The following is a 23,020-nucleotide window of genomic DNA, read 5'->3' as shown; positions in this document are numbered from 1 at the left end:
CTACTCCTGCAACTGAAGGAGCAGTTCTCTGGGTGAAAATGCCATGTTGATGACAGAGGTCAGAGAAAAATGACCAGACTTCTTCTAGATGATGACAGAGGTCCAAAGTAACTCAAACAACCAATCATTAGAATGCAAAGGTGCATCTCTGAATGAACAACACATTGAACCTTGAAACAGATTGGCTACAGCCGCAGAAGACCACATCTTTGTCTACTAAACACAGGAAATCAGGCTACAATTCACCAAAACTGAACAACAGAAAATTGGAAAAAAAACATTGCTAGGTCTGATAAGTCTCAATGTCCACTATGACATTAGGATGGTAGAGTCAGAATTTGGCATGAAAGGATGAATGCATCCTGCCTTGTATCAACAGTTCAGGCTGCTGGTGTAATGGTGTGAGAAAAAGTTTCTCGGCATACTTGTGGCCCCTTAGTACCAACTGAGCATCATTTAAACACCACACCTGTCTAGGGTTGTTGCTGACTTTCTGACTACAGCGTACCCATCTTCTGATGTCCGCTTACAGCACAATAACGCAACATGTCAGAGAGCTCAATCATCTGAAACTGGTTTCTTGAACATGATAATGAGTTCACTGTACTTAAATGGCCTGTACAGTCATCAGATCTCAATCCAATAGAGCACTTTTGTGTTGTGGTGCAATGGGAGATTCACATCACAGGTGTGCAGCTGACAAACCTGTAGTAACTGTATAATGTTATCATGTAAATATGAAGCAAAATCTCTTAGCAATGTTTCCAGCACCTTGTTGTATCTGTGCCATGAAGAATTAAGGCACTTCTGTAGTAAAGGGGTCCAACCTGGTACCATCAAGGTGTCCCTAATAAAGTGACCAGTGCGTGTATCGCTAAATAGCTGAAAATCAAAAGTAGCACATTCTGTGTCTCCTTAATACATGCACATAACTACACACTTTTACATTTGCTCACAAGAAGCTACAGAAACACAATTTGCCACGTGTATACTGTACTGCCAATCCGCTCCAGGGATTAACATAATTACTTGTATACAGCAAAAAATAAATAAAAAAAAATCTCAACACACACACAGTGTACTCATGTACATTGTGTATACAGGGATAAAGACTAATGCAGCTATATCTATGTTACATCAATCATTGACTAAGCCAGCCAGAGGCTCAACAACTTGTTAATGAAATGCGTAGTGACAAACAAAATCCCAGAATATAAGCCTCAGCGTGCTCTCTCTCTAACTTGTATCAGAGCGTACTGATGCTGGAACAGAAACTGACTATACAGTCTAAAAGGATGCAGCATCATTTACATATTGTTTATGAAATGGGTATATAGAAAAGGCTTTGCACTACAGGTTTGATCAGAATATGAATAAGTAGCTGTCGGATCTTCTTAAGCAAAAACCTTTGCAGGCCTTCAAACAAGAAACTCAATCCATGTTGCTACAGAAACAGCTCTGCACTCTCAACCAACTGTATGAGGTAAGGAGGCAGAACTATTTCTCAGAATTAATAAAGATGTCAGACTGAACTTATACCTAAAAAAGATTCCATCTTTGGAAATCCTACCGTAAACAAGTACACTTCCGAGCACATTTCTTCTACTCCAAAGGTCATAGGACGGCGATATAAAGTGAACAAACCACTTACAGTAAACATAAAAGGGCATTAACACTGCAGGGCTTCTTGCTGGCTAGCTGTTGTATTCACACAGATAGCCAGAGGCTAAAGGTTTAAAAGGAATAAAAGTACATATTTTGGGGGGCTTTGGACACAATGAGGGTCCCTAATGGGGCCTTTGAGGAGAATCTGAGGTTTGGAAAAAATGAAAAGGGAATAGTTTGGGTTTGGAGAGCAAACAGAACTTATGGATTGTATTGCAAGCCTCGGTTTTGAAAGCCAGAGGAACTGCTGACCCTTCCCTCAACGAACCAGAGGAGCAAAATGTACTGTAAGGAAGGGGAATTGGGTTTTGCGCTTTAGGCGATTTAGGCCTTTTCATTTTGTAACATTCTCTGTCCAAAATTCATTCAGCAGCATATCAACCCTGAGAAACACAGTCAGTCCTAAAAGACTATCCTCAGTGACAAGAGGAATAAGGATTTCTGCTGCCGACTGTCAGGCCCCCGCATAGTTCTGATCCCAACACACTGTAGCAATTCTAGGATTATATATGAAGTGAAAGAAGACACTGAGAAAGTGTAAATCTACAGATGATCTATGGCAAGAGCACCTAAAGCACCAAATAAACAACTAAATAAAAAAAACTAAGAATAAGGGGAAAACACAGAGGGGAGTAAATAAACAAACGCTAAGACCAAAAAAAGTACAAAACTAAGCACATAAGAAATCCAGTGAACAAATACCAAATGATAACCAATGCTACAAAACTCAAGCAACAGACAAAACTTCATAAAAGAGCAACCGGGGAGGATAAAAAAAACACAAGGAACCAAATATAACGAACACTAACTGAATTTCAAAGAGTAACAGAAACACAACTAAAAGCAAGAACCATGACCTCACAAAAAAGACAACAAGAGCAACAAAACTCAAACCCTGAGTCCAAGAGTGATACAAGTAAACTGAACATACCTGTGTAATTAAAACAGAGATTCATTATGTTTTAGAAGCTATATTATGAATATTGGCTCACAGAGTACCCCGCGTTTCATCCTAAGACAGCTGGATAGGCTCCAGCGCCCCCGCGACCCTGACAAGGATAAGCAGAAGAGAATGGATGGATGGATGGATCACAGAGGAGAAACCATAGAAGAAGCACCATTAAACCAAACAGAGACATACTCTTCACCTTTGTCATTGTAAAAAAGCACAATACAAGTATTAGATATACTATGCATATTCTATTATTCTTTTTCTATATGAAATATGTAAAAAGTATAAAAATCAAGTTAAAAATAAAATACATGCTGTGTTGGTGTCTTAGACGAAGTAAAAACAGCCTGAATAACTCACAGTGTATCTGAGCTGCTGAGGAATAGTTTTACTGTGCTGGCTCCAGTTATGTGTGCGTTTGTGTGTTTGTGTGTGAGACAAAGAGATCAGGGTTGGAGATACACTAGTGAGTCTGTGAGCATTAGCTTAACCTTGTGTGAACCAACTGACTCCTACTTTTTATTGTGTGGTGAAGATTAAATTTCATGGTTTATTTTCCGCTCCGCAGTAGACCACATGCACTCATATACACATTGCCCTGTCAGCTAAAACACCACCTGTTTTCACCTGTTAAACTATAATTGGGAAGCTGGACCAAAGAGAACATTTAGGAAGAGGAGACAAATGAAAGAGGGATGGGATGAAACAAAGCGGCCAAAAAGCAATGCCGAGAAGAACGCTTGAAAGGAAGAAGAAGAGAAAAGGAACAAAGATCAGCAACAAAGAAAGAGAGTAGAGGAAAACACATGTAGGAAGACTAGTGGAATCGGCTCTGTATCACACAGGTATAGCTCAAGGACACAATTACTGTGTGCAGACACTGAGCCCTGACCCAAACTTTAGCAGAGGGAAAGCGCTCTGAACGACCAGCATTACCTGCACAGTCACATACCACATCGAGTTAATGGCTTTCACCTTGTGTAGACTAACGCAGCGGGACATTTCAACATGAGTTTTACAATAGATTCATCATCCGTAGTGTTTGTTATGCATACTGACAATGAAGCAGGAGTGGTACAATATACCAACATGGACAGAATACTGATTTGATGTTAATGACGCACATTTGATACGAATAAAACTAGTCAAGTTATTTGTACACGTGTGTATTATAGTTATACGCACTGCTCAAAAAATAAATAAAGGACAACTTTATTTAAAAACACATCAGATATCAAGCGGTAAAAAAATCATGCTGATATCTGTACTGATATGGACTGAGTAATGTGTTTGAAACACAAGGAAGCTACATTATATGATGGGAATGAAAATTAGCTACTTGCAGAGCGCTGAATTAGAAGGAAGCCAGAAAATCAAAGTGAAAAAAGAAGGAAACATAGACCCAAACATAGAGTCACTAAACATAGATTCACAGAGGTGTTCTGTTAGATTTAGGTCAGGTGAGCATGCAGGCCAGTCAGTGGTATTGATTCTTTCATCCTCCAGACACCGCCTGCATACTCGCCACATAAGGCCGGGCATTACACCTGGGGGAACCAGTACCCACTGCACCACCATAGGGTGTGATAATGAGTCCAAGAATTTAAGCCCAATACCTAATAGCAGTCAGGGTGCTGTTGCCTAGCCTGTAGAGGTCTGTTGTATTCCTCCATGGATACGCCTCCGCAAACCATCACCGACGCACCACCCAAACAGTCAGGCTGAACGATGTTACAGAGCCTGTCACTTCTGGTATTCTATTGCAAATGCCACGAAGGGCTGGGCAGTGAGGGCAGGCAGTTCCTGGAGGATGAAGAAATTGATACCACTCACTTGCCCCCATGCTTGCCTGACCTAAATCCAATAGAACACCTCTGGGACATCATTTTTCAATCCATCCAAACCCCAAGGTTGCACCTAACAGTCCAGGAGTTCAGTGATGCCCTGGTCCAGACCCGGGAGAAGATACTCCGAGACACCATCCATCTTATTAGGAGCATGCCCAGACGTTGCCAGTCATGCTTAGAAGCACATACACACTACTGAGTACCATTTTGAGTTGCTGCAAGGAAATTCCCTCAGAATGGACTAGCATCACTTTTTCACTTTGATTTTCAGGTTGCCTTTGAATTAGGCCCTCTGTAGGTTCATCATTTAAATTTTTTATCAAAACGATTTGGCATCCTTTTATTCCTAAAACATTATCCAGGCCATAAAGCATGATTTTTCTCTTTTTCATCTGTGTTAAATTTTTGAGCAGTGTACTAACATAGATTATAATGAAAATGTCCTGCTAATAAATAAAGCTAAACAAAGGGAATTGCAGTAACTATCACCACTATAATCCTGCCATTGTGCTGTTCTAACCTGTCTTAGTGTTTCCTCCTTTATAGCTGATTCTCTGAATAGCCTCCAGCAGTGCTTCTTTGTTGCTATGAGAACTCAGCTGGAATTCGGTCCGAGCATCGTCGCTGAACTGAGCAACGGCCACCTGGAGAGAGACAGAGACACATGTCAAATAAAATTATGCAAATTTAAAGTGCCGTTTGCCTGAGCCAGTTTGGGTTTAAACTCCGTATAAAGGGAGAATTTAGAAAATAGTAAAATTCTGTCATCATCTGTTCACAGTCATGTGATTCACGATACTGCCACAAAGGGTTTTCAGGGTAGTTTCAGCCTCGCCCCATAGTACAAAAAACCTAAATTACACACAAAAAAAGCTTATCTGGCATTAGTCAAGTGTTATGAAGCCAAATGATTGCGATCTTGGTCAAACAACCTAATATCCACGTCATTATCACCAACACTCTCTGAATTTTTTCTGGACATTAACAACAGTATCAAACAGATATTGCTATTGTTCACTGATGGTAATTGTGTAATTACATTAATTGGGGTGCGACAAAATAGCCCCACAAAGCGAATGTAGTGCAGATGGGTTTGTCTGTACATGATGCACAAGAGGCCTGAATATACAATTCACAGTTTAAGATTATAGCTTTATAGACGGGGCAGTGTTATCACCTTTTTTTCATCTGGTCCTTCCTGGTGTATTTAATATTTTTCACACTAAGAAACACTCATGATGCAAAAAGGGAATAATGCAACTTTTTCTACAAGCATAGGGGAAACTTAGGAATACATACATCCACATTCCCAAACTGGCACTGTAATCAGTCTAATATCCATACTCTAAGAGCGTCGGACAACTGTCATTACCTCCAGACTGCTAATGGTGCTGTTGTTGGCTTTGGTCAGCCTACATTACCCAGCCAACTCCCTCTTTATTGTGCAGCCAACTTTCTCACATTACAGCCAGCGCTCTGATGCTGGTAGCCTACTGCCAGAAGGTTATGGGGCACAGCAAGGCTAGTGAACTCCTTAACAGCAGACATTACACAAATGAAACAAAAGGGTTTAGCAAGCACCTCTACAGTGTGATAAATGAACCAGCTGAGGTTTGCTGACATAGTGGGGGCCATGCAGGACAGAAGCGCAAATAAATGAGTTCACAGTGACAACAGGGAGCAACAGCCCCGAGTTAGAGCTTAGCATTACTATTGATGGACCTGATAAATGGGAGATAGTCTGAGGGAGTGAAGATGGTAATATCCCCCGTGGTAACATGAGTCAAACTTTTGCTCTGTTAGAATCACGTTGACAGAGAACCACTCACTGTTTATACCAGCTTTAATGCATCTGCACTCAACTTATTAAAATCACCATTTCTGCAGGAAAAGTATTGTTTTCTGGAACGGTGGCTGCAAATGAGTGGAGTTAACTCAATACCGCTCAGCAACAAGAGGTCATTCCAGAAAGTAAAGATTGACTCACGGGGAGTTTAAAGTTTCTTCTCACTTTCCCAAACTTTTCAACAGATGTAAAGCTTTGGTCCTGCTGATTTATCAGGGGGTTTTCAGGGTAGTGGTTGGCTCCAGAGCATCCTTCTAATATCAATGAATGCCAGTGTCAGCACCTTTCTTTCCTAAACAATAAATGATCCGAAGGATGTGGACTAAACTCAAATGATCTAAGATACATTATATGGGTAAAATTTCTGTTCTAATCAAATTTCAGTGGCTAACTTTGAAACAAAGAAAACAGTAGGTTACAGAAACTAAGTGGCTTTTCGATAAGTCCCCTCCATCCTCTCATTATCAGCATCCAAGCTCCTTTATTTTACTCTCCGCTGAATGTTAGTCTAGCTTCAGCAGATCCTAAAGCAAAAATTAAAAATAGCTTTTCTTTCTCTTTTTGGTGACTGGCTATTGGTGAAATTGGCTGCAGTGCATAACGGCTGGAGGAAAGAGGATGAGGTAATTCGCTAGAGCGGCAGGGGGTTGTAATCTATCTTTTTGCAGGGATTAACACCCGCATACACATAATTCTCTCGTCTGTGAACGAGTTCCTAACCCTCAGATTATACTCAGATATGCAATTAAGTTATTCCCTCATTATTATGGTTTTGAGTACGGCTGCATTTGGCTGGAGCCCCACTGTCTGCTATACATCATATTTCCCATGAGGAAAAATTCTTAAACAAAGAAAATAAATTGCAAAGAGACTGAAAGGAAATGAAAAGCCTTAGGGACAATTTGGATTTCTGTTGGTTAAACTGTGTAAACTGGCAAAACGGTAATTTTCACTAGACACAGGAATTTAGACTAGACACAACAACCACTAACAGTCCTAAATGTGAATCCAAGCCCTGCAAAGAGTCTCACTTCACTGTGAGTCAGAGCGAGGCGGTCAACACAGCATGACGTTTTAATCCATAAATCTTCCTTTCCCATGTAATGACAGATTTTTGGGGAAAACTGGTATGAATGAGTAAAACGAGATAAGTTCACTAAGAATGCTGTCATGTGACTGACCTGGGTGCCATCTTGTCCAATCAGATCCAGCGATCCCATGGTGCTGTAGAGGAAACGTGTAATCTTCATGAAGTTGTCGTCTCCGATGGACCAGGAGCCGTCGACCAGGAACGCCAGGTCAGCCTTGGCCTCCTTACATACTTCAGACAGATAAGGGAGGGGTTTAGATTTAGTCAGCACAACGCTTTGTGTCTACACAAAAAAATAATTTCACACAGTGTGAATGTCAGCAGAGGACAAAGCGTAAGTGGAATATTAACTGGCTGCCTAATATATTCAGACTCAGAGTAAATATGCAAAGTATGAAGCTCTGCAAATATACATCTGCTGGAAAAGGGTAAATATGCAAAGACTAGGTCTTCAGAGCAATCTGCCAACTGTGGAGTTCATAAGATTAAAGGTATGGTGCTCACACATTTTTAAACTCTGATTTTTCTGAACTAAAAATCATCTCTATCCTGTCTGGTTGTGCCGCTCTTATATATCCACGGCCCTGCAGCGACGTTTCCCTCTTTTATTTGTCTCAGGTTTCTTGATGACTCCCAGCAGCCTTTTCATCACTGCTGTAAAGTTGTTTTGTGGTTTTAACAAGTCTGCAACCTCCAAGTCTTTGCTAAATTTCTAACCTTGTTTATGACCATGTCAGTATCCATAAATTCCAATGCAACAAAGGAGAGGAGAAAACTTCAATGTTAGAGAGGATTGTTTGTGTTTCGGGTCTGCGTTGCCATCTGTCTTGAACATTTGACCATTTTCAGTAAATTTTCTTTCTATCTCTTCATGCGGCATAACTTTGTTTCTTTGTCTTCTCCCTCCTATGTAGAATAAACACACGGTCCTTGTGTTCTGTTTCTCCCATCTTTGCAGTTCTGTCCCGAATAAAGGTTGCCTGTCATTACAGATGGAGGCACTGGTCTGACAAAGGTCAGAAACTTAGACAGAAGCGCTTCCAGGCGGGCTCAGCAGGTGTGTCTTTCACTTTTGTGGACCTCGTGTTGTGGTGCGACCTTTTACCTGAGCTCATCAGACAGGAACAGAGGAGGACGAAGCCTGTCTGGGTAGTAGGTGAAAGGGTGGTGGACTCAAACCCCTTCGTTACTTGAGCTTTTGATTTAAAAAAAACATTTGAAAAACATTTTTGCTTGTCCTAACTCATGAGTCATTCACAACCCTGTTTGGAAAAGAAAGAAAGAAGCTGTGTGCTAATAAAGACTAAATTGCAAATCATGTTTATTAACTTGAAAGCATCAAAAAGAGAAAACAAAAGTTGAACTTGATTAATTTCTTCAGATTAACACTGAAATTATAGTTTTGGAGCAACACATGCTGCTCTCCAGATGACTTTTTTTGAGCTTTGTCAAGTGTGCTAAATCGGCATGTATTACAACAGCATGGCTCTTTAATAAAACAGCCCAAAGCTAAACTGGCATGCCAGCTGTAGAGACCTGTCACCTAATAAAAGAGCGTACAAAATCCTATATTAAGTATGGCTTTATAAGCATTTTGCATAAGAACAGAGGAATTAGGCTCCTTGCTCTCCAAAGGCTCAAGTGTTATTAAAAAGTTAGTGACATCATATTCATTATTGGCTTTTTAAAAATGGTTCAAATGCCTTAATTTGACATGCTCTCTTTTTTAATGTATTAAAATAGATATAGTGCTTGGATTGGATGTGTTTTATTACGTAGATTGTAGTTTGAATTTATCAAGAACAGCTGAGGCTCATTTTCTAAATTTTACTTAGTGATTGATCCAGTGAAGAGAAACTTCACAGGTATCATAACTTGCTGGTCAGCGGTGAGTCAAGTGTAACCTGCATGATTTGAGGAGAAATAAAGCTGAGTAAGAGTGATCAGATTAGCCTAGCTGAGCCTGTGGTAATATGATAAGAGGTTACTTTTCTTCATTTTGGTGTTAGCTGCAGCAGAATCAGTATATTTCACATAATTAAGTCATTGTGGAATAAAAATGTCTGAGATTTTCCTTTAGCACACCCTAAATTTACAAGCCGACTCTCCAAATTTCCTTATGATTTACTGTGTATGTTCAGTTTCAGTACCACAGCAGAGCGGTATAGCACGTTGGGGACTGTGCCTTCTTCTTTCGTGCCTCCGTCTCCCTAGCATCCTCCTCTGTCACACCATCTGCACGCCCTCAATCACTACTTTCTCTTTGGTATTTCCCTTTTCCTCTCCTCTGGCAGCTCAATCTTTGGCATCATTTTCCCAATATATCCACTAAACACACTCTTCTGTCTCACATTCATTTTCCTAAGTTGCTTCAGTCGCATTTTTCCTGCACACACAGGCAAAATAAGTTCAGATAAGAAGTTCAGCAATTACGTGCGTCAGTTTTACAGAACGCACATGTTTTGTATGTAAACAAACTATTGAGAAGGAATGTATTGGCCATTTTTGTTTTTCAAAGTACACAATGAATACACCAGGTGGGAATAAGGAACAGAAATAAGATGGATGTCATATTTCCTCTAAAAAGACATAATATGTCAACTGCAAGGATTATCCACCACATTGAACATAAGAGTATTAAAAGCTTCATCTCACCCTCTTTGGCTGGTGGGATTGTGGGTGGGGGCTCCGTAGTGGGTGGTTCAGTCGGAGCCTGAGTGGGTGCTGCAACTGGAAGCACGCACAAACACACACAGAGACACAGAGATAGAAGGCAAGGTCATCAATCATGACGACAGTGACAAGTGGCACCATCAATGGGGTCTACATGCAGACCGCAAACACACACTTGTGCATGAGCACACAAACACAGCTGGCACACTGAGACATAGCAGTGGTCTGTTTCTATTAACCTTTCCTCCAGCGATTGAGCTCTGGACCTTTACAGAAAAAAAGATTTCTAATGCAATCTGTAGATATTGTACATACGCAAAACAGCTTCTGTGTTTTATTGAGTTTGTCTTTTGCTCCATTTTGGAATTATTTCAGATTTGAACTTTCTAAATTGCTTCTATACATCCTAACAGCACAAGTGATTTTTTTTTTATCAGTCTAGCATCTATTGTCTGTAAGACTCAAAAACAGCCCCAAGTTAAAGTCTGTGCCTCGGTGTCAGATTACTTACTTTGGAGAAAGTTCTGTCAAACCAGAGAGCAGTAAAGTGAATCATCTCGGAGAGATTTGCTACTGCGCAAAGAAGCGACACACACTTTGTAAAACTGGATGAGATTATCTCAACAAATGTTTCTTCGGCTTCCACACCACACCGCTGTGGTGACAAAACAAAGATATGTAGCCTGCTTGAGAATATCTGCTTGATTGACACAGCTGTCACTGAATGATAAACAGTGAGGAGTTCAGGTGAAATTCGTGCCTTCGTTACCTGACGCTGTTTCTTGCTTTTATTGTGTCTTTTCACCCTTTGAGCTTTATCGGTTGTTTACAGACTTACACAGATGATATGGAAAGGTGGCTGTTGGCTGTGTGTAAAAGCAACAAGTACAATTTCAAGTACTGAACTTAATATAATTATGACAATTTGTAGTCGATACTTCTCTTTGCTGTGGCTAACAGCTAAAGGTTTTGATACACAGACACACTCGTATTAATTACATTTACAGTGAATACATCAGTGAAATTTCACTTGTCTATAGACCTTCAACTATTTCCAAAACCAAACAGATTAAGTCATCCAACAGATGTCTTGCTACATAGCAATGTGAATATGAGAACATATCTATCTATTCATTTTTTTTGGTATTCCTGGTTTTTACACCAGTCTTCTTGATCCCAGGAGCTGTGTGGTTCACCTCACCTCATTAACAGACCAATGAACTGCACAAACACGATATGTTTTCCGAGAGTGCAACCGAGCAAATTAAAGAAAACCTAAGCTACGAGATGTGCGACGAGATGGCTACAGTGTGCAAAGAGGGAAAAATATACATAAGATGGAGACGTAAAGGATTAACTGATTACATTAGATGAGAAATGAGTAAAAAAGAAATAAGAATAAAACTTGCAACCCCTTTAAAAATGTTCACGATAAATAGAAATGAATGAAATGATCGACAGCTTTGACATAAAACAAACATAAACCCAGCATACGTGTCATGTCAGTGATGGACACAGAGGGTCCCTCCGTTTCTTGTATTTGCGCGTGAACGCTGATCTGGTATTGGCTACTAGGAGTGAGGTCGTAAAAGCAGTGTCGGGAAGCTCCACCTCCCAGCCTCACTTCCTGTCTCTGACCATCTGCAAGGCAACAAGAAATAAAAGAGCTGATTTAGAGTGATTAAAATTCCCAGTAAAAGTCATGCACGCCAAACAGACTGAAATCGCCTGGAGATGCTTTTTAGACGAACTTTTACAAAAGACACACCTTCATTTTCATCTGTGTTCTCAATGAAAATCTAAGATAATATTAATAATGTATTTTCTAGCAGATTAGGGTAAATATAATCAGATTTGAGTCCGGTTTAAGGCTCTGATGAAGCTCAATGTTTTGTTGACTTTACAGAATTAACTGTGATGCATCAAAATGATTCATTCTCAGGCATCTTTTTCATGATGAAAGCACAACACACACACATACACTGGTTGAGAATCCGCCACATGTGCCGCTTTCACTTCACCAAAAAGGTAAGCGAGAAAGTTTTCAAAAAGTGTGGGAAAACATCTTAAATCAACTGAAAATCAAAATAAATCACGTTATTGAGCTCTTTTGTCTTCTCTTGACAATTTCCCCTGGATTGCAGACTGCAAACACGTACTTTGTAGTGTCTGTTTTGACGGGCTGCAGAGCGAGAGGATCACAGAGAAGAAAAGACATGAGAATTTATGTTGGCAGCCCAAAAGGTACAAACTGGAAACTCGCGTATACAGTACACACTCTAATGGCTGCCATTTGTCAGTTTCATTTAGTCTAATTTTATTTCCTAATGTGTCTCTCATCTTGGAGGTTGACAAATTAGCTCTTCCTCCACGCAGGAAGCAGCCATAGATAATAAAGTTTAGGGAAACAGCTGTCGAGGCTCCGCGCGTTTCCATCCGAGAAGGTGTTTAAGCAGCTGGCTGGCTCTGCGTGGATTAAAGTAAATCTCTAAACTTTCGACTTCAACATCCCACCGCTACTCAGGCAGGAGAGGGAGAGAGAGACAAAGACAAATCGAAAAGTTCGCGAGGAAGACGGGAGAGAAATCTCCCTTCTTCCTGCTGTCTTCTTCCCTCGAAAGGCAATGAAATGCGTGCACAAATCACACGCCGAATTTGTTCGTGTCTCTAATACATTTATCAGCCAACGCTAGCTTCCAATTTAGTTTAATCAACAGCAACCACGAACCTGAACGCCGTCGGAAAAATCTATTTTAAAGCAGAGCCAAGATCTGATATACATACACAGTGCATTCCTGTTATTCAGTTTAATTTTAATAAAGCTGCATTCAATTTTGTTGCTGTGCTGTCATTGCTTTGATGTTGTGCACACTGCCTTGCTTGCACACCAAAGCAAATCAAGATCATTGGTAATGGTATTAGTCACACCTGCGGTTTCTTTCCCATGGCAAATCAAATGGGTGGAACCCATTTACCAACTACGAATCTCACTGAACGGCAATCAAGGAATAAATGACAGGATATTTTCAGGCTTAATGTAAACCCATGAAGCACATACGGTAGTCCAACCTGCCTGCTACAATATGTTTTGATTTTTACTGCACTGATATTTCAAAAATAACCCTGTGGACTAAGCAGTGACACTTGCCTACACTAACAAATTATTTTGAGGATGACCACAAATCTATACAGCAATTTCTACATGATAGCCATCTCTGAAAAATATCAGGAGGGCTTTAGATTTTATATGAACTTGTGGGATAGCCCCCTGAGGACGAATAAAAATAAAGCTCCGACTTGAAATTGTTCACTGTGATAGGATGAGTTCCAAACTTCTCGGTCAACACAACGTGGGTTTTATATTTTTGTCAAACTATCACAAAGCTGGGGTTAAACACAACTTTTTTCCTTGGCTGATTCTATTTAACTAAAACATATTTTTCCACTTTCTCCTTTTTGTGCGCCCTCCTCCCTTTGCTTCAACCCCCTTTCTTCCTCCAGCTCCCTTTTTCCATTGATTAATAAGGTGATCTGTGTATTAAACAGCGTCTAAAGGTCACATTCTGTGTCTTTCCTGGTCTCATTTCTGCTGCGATGACATGCGCGATTCTCAAAGCAGTTTCCTCCCATGTCATTTATCGAGCATATCATATCTCCCCTTCCCTTCTGCAAATAGCAAGATTTACGATGATCCCTCACAGCAGAAACCAGTGCCATGTGAGAATGAAACAAATATAACACGTATTTCCCCAGTTGCTCATATCAATATAAATCAACATGAATGTGAAAGGTACCCGTAACCAGTACACGTGTCCTGAGCTGACTGGTCTTTGTGTTAATAATAAACAGAGGAGACATTTTCACGAGGATACTGCAAACCTTTGAGGACACACATTCAAAAGGTCGGAGCCTGAATCCAGCTGCATCACCGCATAGCACAACTCTAGTAAAGAGTTTGATTTACTGACTGAACTGTATTCCAGATACTTAACTGGCAAAAATATTGTTTCTCACATGTTGGGACAACTGGGGGGTGCACAGTAAAAATGTACGTATTGACTATGTGTCTCTGCAGAGAACTCCTGCTTGTTTCTGGGATGAAGTTTTATTACAGTAAAGGTGAGGTGGGGTTCAGACCATATTTCAGAGAGTGAGCAGCTTGTAACAGGTCAAATTACCAATGGACTAAATTAAAATAATTACACTTTTCACAGATACAAGTATATGCCAGTATACAATATAATTAAGGTCTCAGTCATACAGGTCTGGAGATGAGTCGGCAACCATCCGATTGCATGATGTTGCTGGCTGCTGCTGTTATCATCCCATTCCAACACGTTCTCGACCCAAAACGTAACGTACGACGCTATGTGACAAATCCTCGGTATGTTACGCTCTCGGAAACATGAGAACAGTTTGGAATTAATCGACACATGTATATTTATTTTACTTCCTCATCATTAATCACTTTGGAAAACACTATCTAAGCCGATTAAGACTGTGGTTAAGGTTAGGATTAAGGTTAGGGTTAGAGCTGGAATACACGGCTGGAATGTGTGTTACTGCCGGGAGCGTCATTCTGTTAGACTCCATCCGCAATCTGGCGCGTACCATAGGGATGCAGAAGGTTACCTTTCTCGTTCCTGTGGGACGCCTCAGGACGTAACTAATTGTCGGTATGTTACGTGTTGGGAATTAGAACAGTCTCCCCATTCATGTAATCTTAGAGCCTGGTTACCGTGTGAGAGACCGACTTGTCAGCAAACACTTGCAAACCACTTGCCAAGTGGTACTGAACTGGTCACCTTGAAATAAAAGTTGCACCTTTTGAAATCTGTTGATTGAAGCAGGAAGGCACCTTCCTAATTCAATCAACTTTAACTTTGATGGCAACCATTCTCTGTCTCCAGTTTGCAAGGCATTCAGAGAGTAAATGGCGAGTGTTTGTAGACATGTGCAAACACTTGCAAACCACACAGCAATCTGCTAACAAGCAAAGCAAACACAGGGAAAGTTTTTGGTGCAGCACCCTCAGCTAGCAACCACTCGCTAACTGGGTGGAGAATACACATTCTTCCCTAGTGAATGGAGGTTGCCAGAGGGTTGTTGACAGGTCTTAAGAGTAAAAGTACTTACTGAGTGTGGACTGTATAGAGATTCTGTATATTGTAGTATGTAGAAGAGGCTGCCACTGAACACACATGCTGTTGGGTCGCACCTGGTAGGCTGACAAGCCAGACACACCAAGGAATACTAGAGAGAAACAAAGAGTTGTAGAGATGATAGAAAGGTCAGATTAACCTCTAGTTTTCAATTTCCAATACACTCACTAATATGCATTTCGTAATGTCTCTCTCTCTCTCTCTCTCTCTCTCTCTCTCTCTCTCTCTCTCCGACACGCACGCACGCACACACTATTACTTCCTGCTGTCCCCAGCCCTTCCACGCACCAAACAATGAAGAGTTTAAGTAGGAGAAATTTTGAAATCCCCAAACAGAAAGCTCTTTTGCAAAGCACTTTAAGGGAAATGTAAACAGTTATTAGTGTTTCGGACAAAATGAATTGTCTGGATTATGTATGAAACAGAAAAGTGGTCAGAACATTAACAGTGCACCAAGTGTAAATAGTCTAAAACTTTCAGCTGGGTAGATGTTAAAATAAATCATTAAGTAACAAAATTAGTCAGCGTTGATGTGTCTTGTGGGGGAACAAGAGACATTATGCAGTGAAATGCAAAACAGCTGAGCAGTTTTAATAGCTGAAACTTGTTTGGTAGTGTTATTTGAGTGTACCACAGGCAAGCAAACCTCCCTGGAGTCACTCTCTCTTCTGTTTTCCTCTCTCTCCCTCTCTCGCTCACTCTTGTTCTTTCCTCCTTGTTAACAGAATTTGCTGATGATATAAAATAAACTCGGCTCTTGTGCCAGTAAATGGATATTTTATGCCGGGACCATATGGCAGGTGCCTTATTTTAAATACTTTTGAATAATGCATAGGGCAACCCATCATTTCTATTAATAATATGCAAAGATGCACATAAACTTACTCTCATACATACAAACATGCAACATTCACGGGGCACTGGAAGACACCTACAAGCTGGTGCTGATGCACATGTGGGTGCAGCAGCATGCAGATAAACACTGCGTTAAAATAATGTCTGATTTTGGCTTCCTTTGCTACAACTGGATGAAAAAAAGTCTTTGCACCCAAAGGAAAAGTATATATTTAGTTGATTCAGGATGTTTCTCATCATGCCTTTCTTTTCATACTGGAAAGTTTGAGTCAAACCTCTCTTTTTCTTCTGCAAAACATCATGAGACTCTTCTGCAGTCTTGTGCTAACCTATATGATAAAAGCTCCAGCACCCAATTTCAAAATATATTAGGCTTTGTCTGAGGGAAACAAGTTAATTTCATTCACTGGTCCTACGGGTACTAAATTTGCTTTTTATGCTACATGTTAGTATGTGCAAATTACTTGTGCAAACATGCCATATAACCTTCTGTTGATGAGGCTGCCATGAATGCAGTGTGCCCGGGGAAATATGACACTATAGCCACCTTATTAAAATGACAAATGATTCCATGCACTTCCCTTTATAAATCAGGGTTCCCCCAGAGAAGACCAAACTACTGGCAATGAATTTAACTAAGCACTGTGTAACATGGGGAAATGCGATACATCTGAAAATGTATCGGCACATTGAGAATTGATTGCATCTCATATGTGTTCTGTTTAATATTTAGTGATGAGATATTTTCTTGATCCCTGGCCAACAGTGTAGAAAAACTAATTACAGCATGAAAAACAGTACTACAAGCATAATGCGGTAGATAGCATGGATCCCAAAAGAGTAACATGTGGATAAAGTTGAAAAACAAAATACATGCATTCTGTTAGTCCTGAAGTCACTGCTAAAAATTTGTTGCCACGCCGGTGTCAGAGTGTAAAGTTTATATATGGAAGGTGGTATAATTTGCATCCCAGTGCCTCGTGTTTTATCTTTCTCTCTTTGTGAAAGCATCTTTCATTATGAGTGCTTTATATAGACAGGAAGGCGTGAGGGAGTTGTAAGTCATCCTACTGGGGCACAGAGAAAAACAGATGAAGGATGGCACATCACTGCAGCACAAATTAATAAAAAGAAATCAAAAGCAGCCCATTTATTTGCAGGTGATGTGCAACTTGATTAATCACTCGGCTTTACGTGTCTCAGCACTTTGCTTCAGAGGGAAATAGTGTGGTGATGACCTATTAAAACTACAGTATAAGCTTATTTGTATTTACCCCACCACTTGAAATTAGACCTTAAACCTAGAAAACCGCAATAGATTTTGAGAGAGGGATGATAGGGCAGTTTTCTGAAAACTCACATGACTACACAGAAACATAAAGAAAAAAAAAACTAAAAAGACAACATAAATGAAAGCATGCATGCAGTGCTTTTTAACTTTTCTCTTTTCTCTCGGTGTCTCAGCCTCCCACTCTCTTCATCTATTTGTTTTAGATGAAAGAAGCATTAAAGCCTGCATTAGTTCTTACTGCACCTACTGATACCAAATCTATATGCAAAAGAGATTGTTCTCACCGCCTGCAAGGAAAATATTAATATCCATCTGTCTGTTTGCCAAAGTCTCAATGGAAATTAGAGAGTATGATATCAGCAGGTGTTTAATATGCATGTTGTACCTTCCCCACTTTCCTTAAACTACTTTGCTTTTCTGCTGCCGTCTAATTGCCACACAACGTTTTGTGGCAAATTTATAATTAAAAAATTTCCAGCTGGTGGTGACATCCCAATAAAGCTCCTTTATTCATAGGGGGTTGCTGTGGCAACCCCTTGTGCATGTTTGATTTGGTAGATTTTTACACCAGATGCCCTTTCTGACACAACCCCAAAGGGATTTGTGTTTCCTCCCGGGATCAAAACAGACATCTTTCACTTGGTAGGCGAATGAGTAAATCCCCGAAAAATATAATAACTTCCCAAAAGTAAGTCAATGTTTTTTCAATGAAAGTGCAATTTAAAATTATGCTTGCATATGTTCACAATCTTATGGTAATGAACTGTAACAGCCAAGAGACTGTGAGGGATAACGAGTTCCTCAGCATTTACATTTCTGTGCTGTTACTTGCAGGTTTATGAGAAGGACACTTACATGTCTTGGCATTTATTAGCTGTGGCTCACTTTCTCCTGCAGGGTAGGAAGCCTTGACTCGGACACTGTACTCTGTCCCACTTTGTAGATTGACAATAAGCATGGAGTTCACATCTTCATCCACTGTTGTCTCCAATACTGGACCGTGAACTGAGAAGAAGACACATACACACTGGTGTAAAAAGGAAACAAACAATGATAAACGTTTTTGATTTTTTTAAGGCACACGCTACAAACAAGATAAACACAAAGATATGACTCAGCCGACTCAGGAGGGGAAAGCAGTACTCTACTTGGACTGTGTATAGTGTGGGTGGAGCACTGATGACTTCAACTGAGGACACTGTTGGATGGTGGAAGGAATACTTCAAGGAATTCCTTAATCCCACTGACAAGTCTTCTGTAGCGTAAGCAGCGTCTGGAGACAAGGCGGACAACTGATACAGTGGGGCAAAAAAGTATTTAGTCAGCCACCGATTGTGCAAGTTCCCCCACTTAAAATGATGACAGAGGTCAGTAATTTGCACCAGAGGTACACTTCAACTGTGAGAGACAGAATGTGAAAAAAAAATCCATGAATCCACATGGTAGGATTTGTAAAGAATTTATTCGTAAATCAGGGTGGAAAATAAGTATTTGGTCACCTCAAACAAGGAAAATCTCTGGCTCTCACAGACCTGTAACGTCTTCTGTAAGAAGCTTTTCTGTCCCCCACTCGTTACCTGTATGAATGGCACCTGTTTGAACTCATCATCTGTATAAAAGACACCTGTCCACAGCCTCAAACAGTCAGACTCCAAACTCCGCCATGGCCAAGACCAAAGAGCTTTCGAAGGACACCAGGAAAAGTATTGTAGACCTGCACCAGACTGGGAAGAGTGAATCTACAATAGGCAAGCAGCTTGGTGTGAAAAAATCAACTGTGGGAGCAATCATCAGAAAATGGAAGACGTACAAGACCACTGATAATCTCCCTCGATCTGGGGCTCCACGCAAGATCTCATCCCGTGGGGTCAAAATGATCATGAGAACGGTGAGCAAAGATCCCAGAACCACACGGGGGGACCTGGTGAATGACCTGCAGAGAGCTGGGACCAAAGTAACAAAGGTCACCATCAGTAACACACTACAACGGCAGGGAATCAAATCCCGCAGTGCCAGACGTGTTCCGCTGCTGAAGCCAGTGCATGTCCAGGCCCGTCTGAAGTTTGCCAGAGAGCACATGGATGATACAGCAGAGGATTGGGAGAATGTCATGTGGTCAGATGAAACCAAAGTAGAACTTTTTGGTATAAACTCAACTCGTCGTGTTTGGAGGAAGAAGAATACTGAGTTGCATCCCAAGAACACCATACCTACTGTGAAGCATGGGGGTGGAAACATCATGCTATGGGGCTGTTTTTCTGCCAAGGGGACAGGACGACTGATCCGTGTTAAGGACAGAATGAATGGGGCCATGTATCGTGAGATTTTGAGCCAAAACCTCCTTCCATCAGTGAGAACTTTGTAGATGAAACGAGGCTGGGTCTTCCAACATGACAATGATCCAAAACACACCGCCCGGGCAACAAAGGAGTGGCTCCGTAAGAAGCATTTGAAAGTCCTGGAGTGGCCTAGCCAGTCTCCAGACCTCAACCCCATAGAAAATCTGTGGCAGGAGTTGAAAGTCTGTGTTGCTCGGCGACAGCCCCAAAACATCACTGCTCTCGAGAAGATCTGCATGGAGGAATGGGCCAAAATACCAGCTACTGTGTGTGCAAACCTGGTAAAGACCTATAGTAAACGTTTGACCTCTGTTATTGCCAACAAAGGTTATGTTACAAAGTATTGAGTTGTATTTTTGTTATTGACCAAATACTTATTTTCCACCCTGATTTACGAATAAATTCTTTACAAATCCTACCATGTGGATTCATGGATTTTTTTTCACATTCTGTCTCTCACAGTTGAAGTGTACCTCTGGTGCAAATTACTGACCTCTGTCATCATTTTAGGTGGGGGAACTTGCACAATCGGTGGCTGACTAAATACTTTTTTGCCCCACTGTATATCTCCGGGGGTGAGGTCACTGAGGCAGTTAAACAATTTCTTAGTGGCAAGGCTCCTGGGGTGGACGAGGTTCGCCCTGAGTTCCTGAAGGCTCTGGATGTTGTGGGGCTGTCTTGGTTGACGTGCCTCTGCAATGTTGCTTGGAGATCAGAGGAAGTACTTTTGGATTGGCAGACTGGGCTGGTGGTTCTCATCTTCATGAAAGGGGACCGGAGGGTGTGTCCAACTAAAGGGAGATCAAACTCCTCAGCCTGCCCGGGAAAGTCATGGTGCTGAAAACGAGAGTCCGTCCGTCAGTCGAACCTCAGATACCGGAGGAACAAAGCGGTTTTCAGTCGCGAAACACTGGACCGGGTCTTTTAAAGGTTTGCCCAACCAGTCTACGTGCGTTTTGTGGAATTGGAGAAAGCATTCGACTGTGTCCCTCAGGGAGGTGCTTTGGGTGTATGGGGTGTTTGGCTCATTGCTACTGGCAATTCAATCCTTAAACAACCGTTGCAGGAGCTTGGTCCTCCATTCCTTTTGGAGCCAGTTCGAGCATTTGACTAGAATGTCTCTTTGGCATCTACTGGGTGAGGTATTCCACTGGGAGGAGGCCTTGGGGGCAGATCTAGGACACGCTGGACAGATTATATGTGTCAGCTGGCCTGGGAACACCTTAATATTCCCCCTGAAAAGCTGGAGGAGCTGGGCAGGGAGAGGGAGGTCTGGGCTTCTCTGCTTAGGCTGCTGCCCCTGCCTGGCCCAGATAAGTGGAAAAAAAGTGATGGATGGATGGATGGAAGTCAAAACCAACTATTCGAGTATCTTCGAGTAAACTAAGCCTCTAACAGTATAATATTAGAATGACAATAATTCCTTTCTACATTTTAATATAAAATAATGTTTCCCTATATTTCATGTGTCATGAAATATATCAAATGCTTTCAGCATGGATTGAATCAAGACATATAATACACATTTAAGCCCCTGAATGTTGTTTTGGTTTAGCACTATATAAATAAACCTGAATTTAATTATATACACAAACACACGAAGCGATGCTCTCAACTTGACTACTAAATTAAAAACAAAGACATAATAGTAACATTCTGTATTAATGCAGCTTTCCCAGATAACTGCTGCAAAGTGTTTTACAAAATAATAACAACCTTGAATACAGAGATTAAAGATTTAAATTAAAAATGAAACAAATACAATAGAATAAATAAATAAAAACGGATAAATACAGACAGAGTAGCAATTATTTTTACAGCACACAGCCCACTGGAACAATGTGAAGGGAAATAAGCTGTGTGTTTGCATGTGTGCTGTGCATTTTAATCATTTGCTAAACTTAGTGTGTTTATACCTGTATTAAGTATATGGTAGCTGTATAGCTGCGTGTGTGTAGGAAGGCACACACAGACACTTTTCTTCCCTCCATGGCTCTTACCGTGAAAACAGCAGCCTGCTGAAAATTATTTCTCTTCAATACAATTTCCTAAAATCAGCAGTCTGTCCTGCTTAAAGCTGGATCCTCAGAGACACAGTAATTGTGTTTAGATGACTAAAAACAGACATGGAAAGGAAAAATGGAAAAAAACCTGTTTTGTTTTGGAAAGATGAAACAATTAGAACTAGAGAAGCAGTATGACAGTGAAAATGGGCTTTTGATGATGCCTCAAGACAAAAAATAAATAAATGAGTTTGGGTAACGTCTTATTTTAGTGCCAAATGGTGACATTTGCTTTGAACTTCATTTTAAAAGAAAAACTAAGAAGCCACTATCAGGAAAACCAAAACACCTTGAGAGCCTTTTGTTTTGTCAGACATTATGTGTCTGTCACAGATTTTTCAGTGTTGGGTACTTAACAATCAGCTATACACGATATAAAACACACACACGCACGCACGCACGCACGCACGCGCACACGCACACACACACGCACACACACACACGCACACACACACACACACACAGGATACTTTCTTAGGTTCCCCTTGCTAGTACTACGTTTTACTCCCACTTGCCTGTAGAACTGTCTTAATTTCAACAAGATGCTGGAAACGTTCCTCATAGATTTGGGGCTATATTGACATATTGACATGATCAAAATGTTCTCCCACATTTGGTCTGTTTAATTGAGATGGCCATATTCAAGAAACCAGTTTGAGATAATTTGAGCTTTGTGACAGGGGGCGTTAACCTACTGGAAGCAGGAGTGGTCTTCTGCTGCTGTAGCCCATCCGCCTCAAGGTTTCATGTCTTATGTGTGTGCAGATCAGCAGTTCTGAAATGCTTAGACCAGTCCATCTGGCACCAAGATTCATGCCATGCCCAAAGTCACTTAAATCATGTTTCTTATGCATTCTGATGCTCAGCTTGAACTTCAGCAGGTCATCTTGATTTTGTCTACATGCCTAAATGCACTGTTGTTGCCATGTGATTAGCCATACCTAGCAGAGCCCTGAGTGACTGTATATTCCTTTGCTAGACAAAGGAAGGTGAAAAAGAAGGTATATTTAGATAGAATAATAGTAATAAACAGAATGTATGTGTGCGTGTGTGTGTGTGTGTGTGTACCATAGAGGGGCTGGTAGACGATCTTGTAACCCTCAACAGGAGACCGAGGTGGATCCCACGAGACCCTGAGGCGATTGAACCACTCCTCTGACACAAGCAGATTTTCAGGAGGCAAGAGCGGCACTGCCAAAAACAAAGCAAAACCAGAACATAGAAGAGCTTCTAAGAA

At 40.9% G+C, this 23,020-nt stretch overlaps 1 protein-coding gene across 1 annotated transcript in view; it reads right to left on the bottom strand.

Moving 5' to 3' along the window:
* LOC309717592 (collagen alpha-1(XIV) chain-like) overlaps positions 1 to 23,020 on the bottom strand; it is a 157,122-nt gene that overhangs the window by 69,385 nt on the left and 64,717 nt on the right. Inside the window, exons 21-27 of the mRNA XM_082552272.1 lie at positions 22,852 to 22,974; positions 18,237 to 18,386; positions 15,210 to 15,326; positions 11,568 to 11,714; positions 10,056 to 10,130; positions 7,492 to 7,631; positions 4,985 to 5,108 (exon numbers count right to left, since the gene is read on the bottom strand). Coding sequence (XP_082408398.1) covers positions 4,985 to 5,108; positions 7,492 to 7,631; positions 10,056 to 10,130; positions 11,568 to 11,714; positions 15,210 to 15,326; positions 18,237 to 18,386; positions 22,852 to 22,974 — 876 coding nt within the window. The remainder of the gene's footprint in view (positions 1 to 4,984; positions 5,109 to 7,491; positions 7,632 to 10,055; positions 10,131 to 11,567; positions 11,715 to 15,209; positions 15,327 to 18,236; positions 18,387 to 22,851; positions 22,975 to 23,020) is intronic.

Source organism: Aulonocara stuartgranti (genome assembly GCF_965226115.1).
Source record: "Aulonocara stuartgranti genome assembly, chromosome: 11".
NCBI lineage: Eukaryota > Metazoa > Chordata > Actinopteri > Cichliformes > Cichlidae > Aulonocara > Aulonocara stuartgranti.
The sequence above is the reverse complement of the archived record's forward strand: the minus strand, read 5'-3'. Positions and strand labels throughout refer to the sequence as shown.